Source organism: Scyliorhinus canicula, chromosome 2, assembly GCF_902713615.1.
Source record: "Scyliorhinus canicula chromosome 2, sScyCan1.1, whole genome shotgun sequence".
NCBI lineage: Eukaryota > Metazoa > Chordata > Chondrichthyes > Carcharhiniformes > Scyliorhinidae > Scyliorhinus > Scyliorhinus canicula.
In genome coordinates this window covers 166,078,151-166,092,912 of record NC_052147.1, presented here as the reverse complement: position 1 = coordinate 166,092,912, position 14,762 = coordinate 166,078,151, and the positions used below count along the sequence as shown (strand labels likewise).

The 14,762-nt window shown below is 45.1% G+C and overlaps 1 protein-coding gene across 2 annotated transcripts in view; it reads right to left on the bottom strand.

The window, feature by feature from the left end:
- Positions 1-8,235: 8,235 nt before the first annotated feature.
- Positions 8,236-14,762, bottom strand: part of idh1 (isocitrate dehydrogenase (NADP(+)) 1) — a 74,885-nt gene continuing 68,358 nt past the window's right edge. For both annotated transcript variants that reach the window (XM_038788694.1, XM_038788693.1), the window contains exons 7-9: positions 14,472-14,612; positions 12,356-12,518; positions 8,236-8,749 (exon numbers count right to left, since the gene is read on the bottom strand). In XM_038788694.1, coding sequence (XP_038644622.1) covers positions 8,656-8,749; positions 12,356-12,518; positions 14,472-14,612 — 398 coding nt within the window. In that variant the 3' untranslated portion in view covers positions 8,236-8,655. The remainder of the gene's footprint in view (positions 8,750-12,355; positions 12,519-14,471; positions 14,613-14,762) is intronic.

The following is a 14,762-nucleotide window of genomic DNA, read 5'->3' as shown; positions in this document are numbered from 1 at the left end:
CCTCATCCGCCTGGCCCCGGGGTGGCCTCTATTGAGGTCACTTAAAACTAACGACCGACCCTTCTCTGGAATCACCACCCAGGCTTCCCAGAGTAAGACCCTATCTTCCACAATTAACTTGGTCAACTTGGTGGCAAAAGCCTTCAACTCCCTGGACAACTGATCTGCATTGCCGCCAATTTCGCAGCTTCACCAAGGCAGGATTTTTTGCGACCATTTGTAGATATGCCGGGCCATGACAGGAAGAGTGTCCATAAAATTTTATGCAGCCAATAATCCGTCGATAAGGTGGGGAGGCACCAATTCCGAGGGCAACAGCAGGCGACTCGGTGCGCCAGCGTGGGAAATCTGGGTGCCAGGGCAGTGGCCGAACGTGTATTCATAAGCCGCTAGTAACAACACCCAGCATTGGATTCTAGACGAGCGATGGACATAATGGCCTTATCTTCTTTAAAAAGGCCCAGTAGAGGCTTGTGGTCGGTGATCAATAATATCGTCTGTACACATATATTGACGGAATTTCTTGACAGCGTAGATCATCGCCAAGCCTTCTTTCTCAGTGTGAGCAGAGCGACGCTTGGCCGCCAACAGGGTCCTGGAAGCAAAGACAGTAGGCCGCTCTGAACCATCCGGCATTTGATGCGGCAACACCACTTTGATCTGCTACGGGGAAGCATCACAGGTGACGATCCAAGGTTTCCGAGGGTCATAGTGCGTCAACAAGCCGGAAGTTATCAGCGCCTCTTTATTCACCGGAAGGCAGTTTCCTGGTCGTTACCCCAATGTCAATTGAAATTTTTCCTCAAAAGAGAAGGTAGAGGTGCCAGAATAACAGCCAGGGAGAACGGTACGGTCTGGAAGACCGTCCTACTGGCTCTACGGTCCAGGTGTCTCCCACTGGCAAGAGGTTCTCCCAGACGCCCTCCACTCTATTCAGTCTCTCCTCTGTACTGCCACAAATCAAACACCTCATGAACGTCTTCTTGTTTTCCCCAGGAAGTCTTCCTCTGGGACCCCACTCCCGACCTGGCTGGCTACCCTCGGGCCCATCCTGCTCCGGAAGCATGTGCGGGTGCACAAATCCAACCCGTTGGTTGAAAGAGTCCAGTTACTCCACGTGAACCTGCAGTATGCGTACATGGAGTATCCCGACGGACGACAGGACATGGTCTCCCTTCAGGACCTGGCATCTGCCGGAGTGCGGCCACACCCCCCAGCGCCCCCGCAACCTAGCGCACAGGAACCCCTCCCCCCGGCCCAGCTACCACCAGCTCCGACCAGGGGTACGGACAAAGGACCGCGACCACAGCTCCCGGAGTCACGGACGACCACCGCTCCAACTTCACCGGCGCCGCTGCGCAGGTCCAGCAGGACACCGAAGGCACCCATCCGGCTGATCAAGTCAATTTGATGACCGCGTGGACTTTTTTTCACGTTCTGCATATGTTCCTTGCATGTGTTTTTTTTGTTTTGTTCTCATTATTATTACAATGGTTATTGTTGTTTTCCCTTCTACACTGTGTACAGCATAGTTTTCTTACACGTTCGTCGCGGGCCACTGGGCAGCCATAGTTACCTTGGTACTACCCGAGAAGGTCTCTAGTCATACTACCAGGCCCCCCCCCCCCCCCGTCTCTCCCGCCACTCCTTCCCACCCGCCCGCTTATTTCTCAACAAGGGGTGAATGTGGTAGTATGGCTAGAGAGATCATATTACCAAAGAACCAAGCTGCCATTGGTACAGCAGCTTCGCTGCCCATTGGCCCAGGCAAGTCATGTGCCTCTCTGCCAATTGGTTGTGGCTGGTTATGTGACTCCCCGCCGATTGGCTGAGAGGTTGGTAGCTCCACCTACAAGGCGGGGTATAAGAGCTCGTACTGGCTGGCAGTCAGCCTTTCTCTGTACGACCACTGCCGGGCTCACATCTAGCGTATTAAAGCCTGTTGTTTGGAACTTCACTACGACTTGAGTCCAATTGATGGTGCATCACTCTGACATTCGTCTTATATCCCAAGAAGGCCCTGAACGTCTCTTGTATGTCCATAATTCTCCCCATACTCTCCAATTGGTCTGACATGAACAGCAGCAGGTCGTTTGTGTGCAACAACACCCTACTAACCCTTACAATCTCCTGCCACTCTACTGACCCCCTAATGGCCATCGCCAAGGGCTCTATCGCCAGCGGAAACAGCGGCTCCCACGGATGGTGGTGGCGGAATACCGCAGCACCCCTGGCTCCTTCCCCTATGCAACCCAAAGGTCCATGAACTCGTATTGTTAGTCCGTACACTCGCCACTGGGGCCACATATAGCAGATGCACCCACACCACAAATCTTGGCCCAAACCTTCCCAAATACTCAAACAGGTACCGCCACTCCACCCGGTCAAAAGCTTTCTTTGCATCCATAGATATCACTACCTCCAGTACCCATCCCTTCCAACAGGGCCACAATCACATTTAATAATCATTAATGTTACTGCAAAGTTGCCTGCCCTTCCCGTTTGGCCCTCTGCAACCACCCCTGGAACGCATCCTTCCATTCTCCCCGCCACTAACTTAACCCACATTTTCACATCTGTGTTTAACAATGATATGGGCCTGTATGACCCACACTCCAAGGGACCCTTCCCCCATCTTCGGGATTAGCATGTTCAATGCCTGGGTCAGTGTTCTCCAGCGCCTCGCTAAACATCCTCAATAGATGTAGTGTCAGCTCTGTCACGAACCCCTTGTAGATCTGCGCTGTGTAACCGTCCAGCCCCGGGATCTTCCCTGACTCCATCCCTTTTATGCTATCCATGGGGAGGCGGTGGCGTAGTGATATTGTCACTGGACTAGTAATCCAGGGACCCAGGTTAATAATCTGGGGACCCGGGTTCGAATCCCACCACGGCAGATGGTGGAATTTAAACACAAAAAAAAATCTGGATTTAAAAGTCTAATGATGACCATGAAACCAGAGGTCCCCGGTACCATGAACCGACAGGGCCATGGGTGTGGGGATGGGTGGACATGAGGGAGCAAGGTCTGCAGTTCCAACAGAAGGTCCTTCATGCAGTAGGACACCCAGATCCTTCTGCAACCTCTCACAATTTAGATAATATGCTCCTTCTTTATTCTTCCCTCCAAAAGAAAGAATTTCATATTTTCCCACATTATACACCATTTACCAGATCTTTGCCCACTAACTTAAACAATCTATATCCCTTTGTAGCTTCCTTATGTCCTCATCACAACTTACTTTCCTACCTATCATCAGAAAATTTAGCAACCATACCTTTGGTTCCTTCATCCAAGCTTTTTTTTAAAAATTAGTTGAGACGCTTGGATCCCTGTACACATCACTCGTGACATTTTACCAACCAGAAAATGACCCATTTATGCCTACTCTTTCCTGTTAGTGAACCAATTGTCTATCCACATCAGTACGTTATCGTCTATGCCATAAGCTTTCATTTTCCGTAATACTCTGGCACCTTTCTCTGTGACCAGGATCAAGAATCCCAAAGGTTGTGTTGCTGACCTGGTGCTCAGGTTCAGTATATCTCATCTGGGCTGCAGAGGAACTTAGAGTGAGAGGGTAAAGATCCAGTTGCCGTGGTCCACGTTGGTACCAACGACATAGATAGAACAAGCACAGAGATTCTGCTAAGCAGGGATGAACAACTAGGAGCTAAATTAAAAAGCAGAACCAAAAAGATAATTTCTGTTTTACTAACTGAGCCACGTGCTAATTAGCACAAGGTCAATAAGATTAAGGAGGTAAATGCGTAGCTCAAAGATTGGTGTGGGAGATAGGGGTGTGAATTCATGGGGCATTGGCAGCACGGTAGCATGGTGGTTAGCGTAAATGCTTCACAGCTCTAGGGTCCCAGGTTCGGTTCCCGGCTGGGTCACTGTCTGTGCGGAGTCTGCACGTCCTCCCCGTGTGTGCGTGGGTTTCCTCCGGGTGCTCCGGTTTCCTCCCACAGTCCAAAGATGTGCGGGTTAGGTGGATTGGCCATGCTAAATTGCCCGTAGTGTCCTAAAAAGTAAGGTTAAGGGGGGGTTGTTTGGGTTACGGGTATAGGGTGGATACGTGGGTTTGAGTAGGGTGATCATTGCTCGGCACAACATCGAGGGCCGAAGGGCCTGTTCTGTGCTGTACTGTTCTATGTTCTACTGGGGAAGTGGGGACCTGTTCCGAAGTGATGGTTTTCATCTGAATCATGCTGGGACCAGAGTCCTAGTGAATCGGGTAACTAGGGCTTTACACTAAATGAGGGGGGGGGGTTCAGTTGTAGGAGAAACTATAAAACCCAAATTAAAGGAGAAGGTAAGAGTGCAGGTTAGCAATGTGATGGATGGTCACCAGAAAATAAAAGTGAGGGACAGAATAGGTGACTGTCTTTCTGCACCAAGGAATTATAGAAGAGTAGGGAAATTTAACATTAAAACAAATTTAAAAGCTTTGTATCTAAATGCAAGAAACATTCGTAACAAACTTAATAAGCTAATGGTGCAAATAGAAACAAAAGGTGATGACTTGGTGCGGATTACTGAAAGGAGGTTACAGGGAGACCAGATCTGCGAATTGAATGTCTAAGGGTACTCAGTATTTCGGAAAGATAGAGACTGAAAGGAAAAGGAGGTGGTGTAGCCTTGCTGGTGAAGAAAGGGATCAGTGCTGTAATGAGAAATTACATAAGCAAAGGAGATCAAGATGCCAAATCGGTCTGGGTAGAAAGAAGAAATAGCAAAGGGAAAAAGTCCTTGGTAGGAGTAATCTATATTCCCCAAACAGTAGTTCTACAGTGGAGCACATATAAACCAGGAAATACTGGGGGCTTGTAAAAAAGGTACGGCAATAATAATGGATTATTTTAATAGGCACAAAGATTGGAGGAATCAAATTGGCAAGGGTAGCCTGGAGGCAGAGTTTATTGAATGCATTAGAGGTTGTTTCCTGGAACAGTGTTGGGAACCAACCAAGGAGGAGGCTACTCTGGATTTGGTATTTTGTAATGAGGGATTGATTAATGACCTCATAGTTAAGGATTCACGAGGGAGTAGTGACCATTGTATGCTGGAATTCAAGATTCGGTTTGGGGCAAGAAAGTAGAGTTCCACTCCAGTGTTCTGGAATTAAACAAAGACAATTACATAGCTTGTGGTCAGATTTGGCCCGTATAGACTGGGCAGGAAGGCTAAAAGGTAGGACAGCTGATGAGCAGTGGCAGTTGTTTAAGGAAATACTCAATTCCTCACTGAAGAGGGTGTCCTGAGATGAGACCCCTTAAAACTGAATAACTAGAATAATTCTACATTAGTTAGTTTATTAAGGATTGAGATTAATCATAGAAAATATACCCAGTAATCATTATTAACCATTAAACATGTATTTTTAGGAACACAGCAGTAGTAAGTATTCAAACTCTTGTTACAAACAGTGGCCACAATGCATGATGGGATCTAAGTTAGCTAACTTGTCCATATTTTTGAGACAAACAGAAGTAATGTGGTCAGCGATAACACAGTCAGCTCAGTAAACAGTTCTTATCGGTGGTCCCAATATCCTGTCTTGGACAATCCATGGTGTAAATAGGAACCAACTTTGGCATCCTGCCCCTGGATGAACAATGCGGTAGGCAGGAACTGGCGGCGACACGTAATCGTGGGATCCTCGAAAGCCTCTTGCTTGGCACGCAGGCTGTTGAACCTAGTTCAGAGGGTTCAGTCTCTCTCCTGCTGATGCGTCTGCCTTTCAGGACACTGATTTCAGGGCGCAGCTCGACGCCATTATTAACCAGTACCATGACATCTTCGAGGGCATGGGCACGCTCCCGTACACCTACAAGATTTTATTAAAACCGAATGCCACGCCTGTGGTGCACGCAGGGTCCCAGCACCCCTTAAGGACCACCTCAAGCAGCAGCTGCAGGACCTCCAGGACGAAGGAGTGATTTCCAGAGTCACGGAACCGACCGACTGGGTCAGTTCCATGGTATGTGTAAAAAAGCCTTCCGGCAAACTGAGAATATGCATTGATCCCAAGGATCTCAACCGCAATGAGAGAGCACTTTCCAATTCTCAAGCGCGAAGAGCTCACATGTGAGATGGCTCACGCCAAGCTCTTTACTAAACTCGACACCTCAAAGGGATTCAGCTCAAAGGGATCCAGCTCGATTAATCCAGCAGGAAACTCTGCACGTTTAATACCCCCTTTGGCAGATATTGCTACAACAGGATGCCGTTTGGCATCATCTCTGCATCAGAAGTGTTGCATAGGATTATGGAACAAATGATGGAAGGTATTGAAGGTGTTCGCGTCTATGTCGATGACATAATCATCTGGTCCACCACCCCGCAGGAACATGTTAATCGCCTCCAGCACGTATTCAGACATATACATGAGCATGGCCTCCGCCTCAACAGGGCCAAATGCTCTTTTGGTCAACCAGAATTCGTTGCCCACATTAGAGATTAAATATATGAACTTTTCAAATTTATGGACTCTCTGAATTGTTTTGTTGCTTTGTTTGATCGTTTCCCTGGTTTGTATATAATGTTGATTTTGTTACTCTCTTGTTGCATACTGTTTCTCTGCACCAGGCACCTTCCCATGTGAATAGCTTAGTTCCTATGTACATAGTCTTGTAAATATGTCTTCGCACCCCACACGTATTCAAAAACATTATCACCGCACATTATTTATTGCTACAAACATACATTTTTTATAAAGGGGGGGGTCATAATGTACACCAGTACATCATGGTGCAGACACACACTGATTGGCACATAGCAAGACCAATCAACACACAACACCGCAGCCAATCACCAGTTAGAGCACACTCACTATAAAGACCGAGGGCATCAATTTTCCCGTTCATTCGGGATACAGCCTCTCAGGACAGAGCTTACAGCACAGATCTTCACCATGTGCTGAGTGCATAGACTTGTTAGGATAGGCATAGGTATCTAGTTTAATCTGACATCATGTTAACCCACAGTGAAAGTATGTTCAACAGTTTCTAGTTTAATAAAATAGTGTTGTACTATTTCAAGTGTTGGTAGCCTGTATGTGTTACTGCTGAGGTAAACGCAGTCTCCACGGATCCAGAGTACCCAACACATCAGCCACCTTCTGCATTGTAAATTCTATGATATGTCCTGTCAAAGTCAAGATACCTTATAGGGTCTTCAAGTGGCAGTTTTACTTTGTCAAACAAATTAACACTGGTGGAGGATGTTTTTAAGTAAATTTTATTTGAGTAATAAATGTTCAAATGACTAAGAACTTATATTAACATTAGTAAATTATTTTAGCAGTTTCACAAGGAAAATTATTCAACTGTTTTGCAAATGTGAAAATAGACATGTCAAAGTGGCAGTAAAGCATTGTAGAGCAACAAGTTTTATCCTTTGTCCAAAGCAGTCCCTCGTTTTATTTAAGAAATTTCTGAAGATAATTCTAATAAAATTCAGAGATTCTTGGGCAGTATTTCTATGGGGTTCCCCATTGATGGATTGAGAATGAGAATTGCTGCAAAATTCTAGGTAAAAATCATAACTTTTTTTGAGGCCATTTTGTTGACAACAAATAACCTCGGGCAGCACGGTAGCATGGTGGTTAGCATAAATGCTTCACAGCTCCAGGGTCCGAGGTTCGGTTCCCGGCTGGGTCACTGTCTGTGCGGAGTCTGCACGTCCTCCCCGTGTGTGCGTGGGTTTCCTCCGGGTGCTCCGGTTTCCTCCCACAGTCCAAAGATGTGCGGGTTAGGTGAATTGGCCATGCTAAATTGCCCGTAGTGTCCTAGGAAGTAAGGTGGGGGGGGTTGGGTTACGGGTATAGGGTGGCTACGTGGGTTTGAGTAGGGTGATCATTGCTCGGCACAACATCGAGGGCCGAAGGGCCTGTTCTGTGCTGTACCGTTCTATGTAAAGTAGATTTCTGGCTTAAGCCATGAGTGTGGAAATTTGCATTTTTATTTGCTGGCAGTGTTTTGCAGAGTCTAGTGCCAGAATAGCCTTCCATCTTCTTTGATTGTTTGAGCTACAGCACTTATCCAGGATCACTGGCATTGTTTCACAATAAATGGCTAGAAAGAAAATTGTTCTTTTACAATAAAATCATTCTCTGAAGGTGAATAACTCTAAAATGTGGGAGTGCTTTGAACAAAGTTTTCCCTTTTAAGATTTTAAAATTGAAGTACATAGTGAATATGGATAGAAAACAGACACATTGCATTCATTAATACCTGGAGAACTTTAAATTTTTACAAGTTCTGTGTGGGCATTAAAAGACAGTCTAAATTGTTCATCTGGTAGGCTGTGTTGTGTATATACACCCCATCAAAAATAATTGCAGTTTCATTATGTAAACATATTTGATTTTTTAATTAAGTAATCTCAGGAAAAAGTCATGATTAAAGCTAGCAGCAACTTTTCAAACTGCTCAATACTATTGTTCAATAATGGGTGTTTAAAGTTTTATCATCTAAATATGACGATGTATCTCAATTAAATGTTAAAAATCAGATAATGGCTCTTTCATCAACAGACCAGCTAGATTTGACTCCCTCATTTCATTTAAAGACAGATTTGACCATTCAGTACGTCGAATGACCCACGGTTAATATTGTAGTGTGCCTTCTACAATGCATGCTGAGCCAATGTTAAAGCTTATGTGATGATACCAGCTTCAGTTTAAGATTTTCTGCAAGCTTGTCCATAAATTGGAAGGTGTTCAGGTAATCAGAGCGTTGCACTCTTCAAAAACAAAATTAGTGAATTTTAGTCAAGAATTATAGCAATAAATGTTGAAAAAAGACAGTCAGTTTCATTTTTTAATTTAAAAATTAGCAACTTAATCTATATTATTCAGTGTTTATACTATACCAAATTTTCATGTGCATTTTAAACCAATGATAAATATTAACACAATTTTTAAAAAATTAAGTCACAGGATGTGGGCATCACTAGATCGGCCAACATTTATTGCCCTCGAGAAAGTGGTGGTGAGCTGCCTTCTTAAACCACTGCCAGCCATGTGGTGTATGTAGACCCACAAGTGTTGTTAGGGAGGGAATTCCAGCATTTTGACCCAGCGACAGTAAAGGAACAGCAACATATATATTCCCAAGTCAGGATGGTGAGTGTCTTGGAGGAGAACTTCCAGGTGATGGGTTCTAATGTGTCTGTTGCCCTTGTCCTTCTAGTTGGTGGAGGTCATAGGATTGGAAGGTGCTGTCTAAGAAGGCTTGGTGCATTCCTGCAGTGCATCTTGTAGATGGTACACACTGCTGCTACTGTGCATCAGTTGGAAGCACGGGCAGCACAGTAGCACAAGTGAGTAGCACTGTGGCTTCACAGCGCCAGGGTCCCAGATTCAATTCCCCTCTGGGTCACTGTCTGTGCGGAGTATGCATGTTCTCCCCGTGTCTGAGTGGGTTTCCTCCGGGTGCTCCGGTTTCCTCCCATAGTCCAAAGGCGTGCAGGTTAGGTGGATTGGCCATGATAAATTTCCCTTTGTGGCCAAAAAGGTTAGGAGGGGTTATTGGTTAAGGGGATAGGATGGAAGTGAGGGCTTAAGTGGGTCAGTGCAGACTAGGATGGGCCGAATGGCCTCCTTCTGCACTGTATATTATGTAAGGGAGTGAATATTTGTGGAAGGGGTGCCAATTAAACAGGCTGCATTGTACTGGATAGTGTCAAGCTTCTTGAATTTGTTGAAGTTGCACTCATCCAAGCAAGTGGAGACCATTCCATCACACTCCTGACTTGTGCCATGCAGTGATGGTGGACAGGCTTTGGGAAGTCAGGTGGTGAGTTTTTCACTGCAAGATTCTGAGCCTCTGACCTGCTCCTCTTGTTACAATATTGATGTGGTTAGTTTAGTTCAGTTTCTGGTCAATGGTAACTTAACCCCCAGGATGCTGATAGTGGTAAATTCAAAAATTGTGATGTCATTAAATGTCAGGAGACAATGGTTAAATTCTCTTGTTAGAGATTATCATTGCTTGGCATTTGTATGGGGTAAATATCACTCGCCAGCCCAAGCCTGAATGTTGTCCAAATCTTGCTGCATTTGGACATGGACCACTTCAGTATCTGAGGAGTTGCGAATGATGCTGACCATTAAGAACATAAGAACATAAGAACTAGGAGCAGGAGTAGGCCATCTGGCCCCTCGAGCCTGCTCCGCCATTCAATGAGATCATGGCTGATCTTTTGTGGACTCAGCTCCACTTTCCGGCCCGAACACCATAACCCTTAATCCCTTTATTCTTCAAAAAACTATCTATCTTTACCTTAAAAACATGTAATGAAGGAGCCTCAACTGCTTCACTGGGCAAGGAATTCCATAGATTCACAACCCTTTGGGTGAAGAAGTTCCTCCTAAACTCAGTTCTAAATCTACTTCCCCTTATTTTGAGGCTATGCCCCCTAGTTCTGCTGTCACCCGCCAGTGGAAACAACCTGCCCGCATCTATCCTATCTATTCCCTTCATAATTTGTGCAATAATCAGTCACTTCACTGGAAAGAAGGTAATTTAATGCTGGTTGCAGATACTATTCTGAGGAACTCCTGCAGCGATATCTTGGAATGGAGATGATTGACCCAGACAACCACCTTTATGGTAGGTATTACTCCAAGCAGTAGAGTCCCCCCCCCCCACCCCGAATCCCATTAACTCGGCAGCTTTGTACTTGATGCCCCTCACGTTCAAATTTGACCATGTTGTCAAGGGGAGTCACACTCACCTCACCTCTTTTGTCCAAGTTTGAATCAAGGCTGTAATGAGGTCAGGAGCTGAACAACCCTGGCAAAACCCAAACTGGACGAGATGTACAGGGCATTTCTAAGCCAGTGCTGATTGACAGCACCTTCCATCACTTTATTGATGATTGAGTGCAGTCTGATGGGGTGGTAATGGGTTGGGTTGGATTTGTATTGGGTTTTATGTACAGGAATACCCAAGCAATATTTCACAACAGTATTGGGAATAATTATTTTTAAGATACAGAAGACAAGTTATTTATGAAATAAATTTCCCTGTGATAGTAGCAAATTACTGCAGATGCTGGATTCGAAAACAAAAACAGAAAACAGCAGGTCAGACACATCGGTGGAGCGAGAACAGAGCTAACATTTTGTGACTGGGTGACTCTTTGTTAAAGCTAGAGAAAACTGAAAATAGGTTGAGATATATACCTACTGCTTACCCCTATCATTATCACCACCATTTACATTCCCTTTGTCTTTTTGCCCATGACATCTTCGTTAATCTCCACATATCGCTGGCCCTCTATCCTGCTCCACGCACCCCTCTACTCAACAGTATAAATGTCATCCTATTTTCAGTTCTCTCTAGCTTTGAGAGTCATACAGACTTGGATCATTTTCTCTCCACAGATGGTGTCAGACCTTCTGAGATTGTGCAGCACTTTGCACTATGATAGTGTTCCACCTTCATATTTTCCTAGATTATATTTACATATGGTAATCTTGTTTCCAGTTATTTTCTTGGGTTCAGCGACATTGGCCATCTGGTTAGTGAAACTAGAGTTTCCTATGAATCAGAATGCCTTTACCTATCCAATATCCAGGTAAATGTAGCGACAATCAGGGGTCAAAGAAAATGTCTTCATTTCTGTACTCTAGTTTACAGAATCACAAAATGGTTCCAGCACAGGAGGCTATTTATCCTGTTGTGTCGATGCTGGTTCTGAAGCAGCAATTTACCTAGTGTTGCTGTCCTGTCTTTCCCTGTAGTCTTTCCTTTTCAGATAATAATCCAATTCTCTTTTAAGTATTTTATGAAACCTGCCTCACCACATTCCCAAACTGTGCATTCCAGATCCCAACCATTCGCTGTGTGAAAAGGTTTTTCTGAATGTCTCCATTGCTTTTTTGTCAATTACCTTAAATCTGTGCCCTCTTGTTTTTGATCCTTTCACCAATGGGAATAATTTCTCGATATCTACTCTGTCCCGATCCCTCACTATTTTGAGCTCCTCTTTCAAAACTCCTATCAACTTTATTTTCTGCAGAAAAACAGTTCCAACCTCTCTAATCCAACTATGTAACTGAAGTTCCAAGTCACCAAAGTCTGGGCAATGAATTGAACAGACAATATATTTAGCTATCTTTAATCACAGTAGGAACAAATTAATTCCACCATATTAGACATGAATTTATATTTCTGCCAATTTATGATTCAGCAGGCATAGTTAACCATCTATATACGGTGATTGAAAATTAGCAATCCAGAATAGACCAGTCACATCATGAAAATAAATAATAGATCTACAAGAAAAAAAAAACAGGTTTCTTTTTTTTAAAAATTAGCCCTGGGCAGTATTTATACTTACTTTGGTAGACCTTTGATACATGCAGCCAAATCCTTAGTCATGAAGCCAGACTCAATAGTTTCTATACAAACTTCCTCTAATAAGGTACTGAAGGTCTGCAGTGCACAGTTACCATCCAGCTTTGCCCTATGGGATAGTCCTCGAGTCCAAGCAAAGATAGAAGCTTAAAACAATGTAGGGGGTGGGGATAGCGGAAGGAAAAACATACATTAAAAACACTGGTATGCAAGACAATTAAAGTCCTGTTATGATTCAACAGATTGTGGTATACACTCTCAACAGATTGTGGTATACAGATTTAGCACAGAAAAATACACTTGATTGTTTCACAGCTCACAGAAGAAAAATATAAAACAAACGGCGCTGTACTACAAAGGGAGAGTAAGTAAAACAAATGGTGCTGTGCTACAAAGGGAGAGGTAGCCACATATTTTGTAGGCTGGCAAGAAACGAAGCCGATAGTTTTAGGGGTTTCTAGGTATTAAGGGCTAAAGCAACTGAAGGCTTTACTATCATCAATGGCTGAAGAGAGGCCAGGAACAGACAAATGCATACTCAGTGTATGGGGAGGGTTGCAAGGATGGAGGAAGTTGCAAGGTTAAAATAAATCGGACCATGTAAGGGATTATAGATGAAGGAAAGAAGTTTAAATTCAAACCATTAGGAATAGCTATCCAGAGGAATTCATAGGTAGGTGATGGCAATCACTGCAAGACAATACACAGGCAGATGAATCTTAAATGCATTGAGAGGATGGAAGATCAGCAGGAAAACAATGAAGAAATCAAACCTATGGTTGTCGGAAGAATGGATAAGAATTTTAGTAGAAGGGAGTGTTAATTAGTGAAACAGGCAGATAACATTGTGGAAGTGAGAAATTAGGGTTTGAAAATTAATGTATCCGGTAAGGAATTAGAAATTTATGAAGAAGCTGGAGGGAGAAAGAGGAGTATAGTTGTGTTAAAGGAGCTGTGGACTATATTGGAGATAAAGAAGTGATCAGAGATCTGGGGAATCTCTGATTCGCAGGGTCGGGGAATCACCCGGGGTTAGCGTAAATCCCGCCCCCGCCGTGGCCAGAATTCTCCGCCACCCGGGAATCAGCGGGAGCGGGAATCACGCCCCGCCAGTCGGCATGCCCCCCGCGGCGATTCTCCGGCCCGCGATGGGCCGAAGTCCCGCCGCTGACAGGCCAATCCCGCCGACGTGGTTTAAACCACCTCTGTGCCGGCGGGATTGGCGGCACGAGCGGGCCCCCGGGGGGGGGGGGGGGGCAATCGGACCCAGGGGGTGCCCCCACGGTGGCCTGGCCCGCGATCGGGGCCCACCAATCGGCAGGCGGGCAGGTGCCATGGGGGCACTCTTTTTCTTCCGCCGCCGCCACGGCCTCCACCATGGCGGAGGCGGAAGAGACCCCCCTACCGCACATGCGCCGGTGGTGACGTCAGCGGCCGCTCATGCTCCGGCGCATGAGCGGACTCACGCCGGCCGGCGAAGGCCTTTCAGCCAGCCCCGACACCGGCCGGCGTAGAGCCAAAGGCCGTTGGCGCCAGTCGGCGGAGCGGGAGCCACTCCGGCGGGGGCCTGGCCCTAAAGGTGCGGAGAATTCCGCACCTTTGGGGAGGCCCGACGCCGGAGTGGTTGGCGCCACTCCACTACGAGGGGCCCCCCTGCCCCACCGGGTAGGGGAGAATTTCACCCCTGAAGTGCCAATAGACAGGTGAGATGACAGTACATTGTTCAGAAACTATACAGGGCTGTGACAAAGTGACTTAAGAAAAGCCATTTCTTGGGCAGACATCAATTTAAAATAGTCATAAAAACAGTGAGATGGGCTAGGAGAATTTTCCTTAGCCAAGTGTTGAGGGCACACTATGCTTTGCGACAGAAAATTGTTAAGAGAAATTATTGAAACTTTGAAGGAAATATAGTTGAAGAAGGTTAAAGGCATTAAAATTAGTTTTGGTCTGCTCCAACAAAGATGACACAGAGGCAAATGATCTTCCGGAATCTTTTATGGTTCTAAACATGAAAATTAATATTTTATATTTCTTAAAATTACTACTTATACTGAGAATTAAATTTATACAAGGAGGGCAAAACAAAATAACCTTACCAATTGGATTGGTTGAGGTTTCCTTGCCCTGCTGATGCATACGGTAATGGCGTGTCACAGTCCCATGTGCTGCCTCAGCTTCGACTGTCTTACCATCAGGACAGATCAATACACTAGTCATCATCCCCAGTGAGCCATATCCTGCACAGGATTATAAACATATCCTCTTATCCAACACAAAATCAAAATAAACCATATTTCAATATGTGAGTAATCAGCTAAAAATATGGACTGGAGTAAAAACTCCTAATTTTCCATCAAATAGATATTGAGTAGAGACAAGAATCGGAG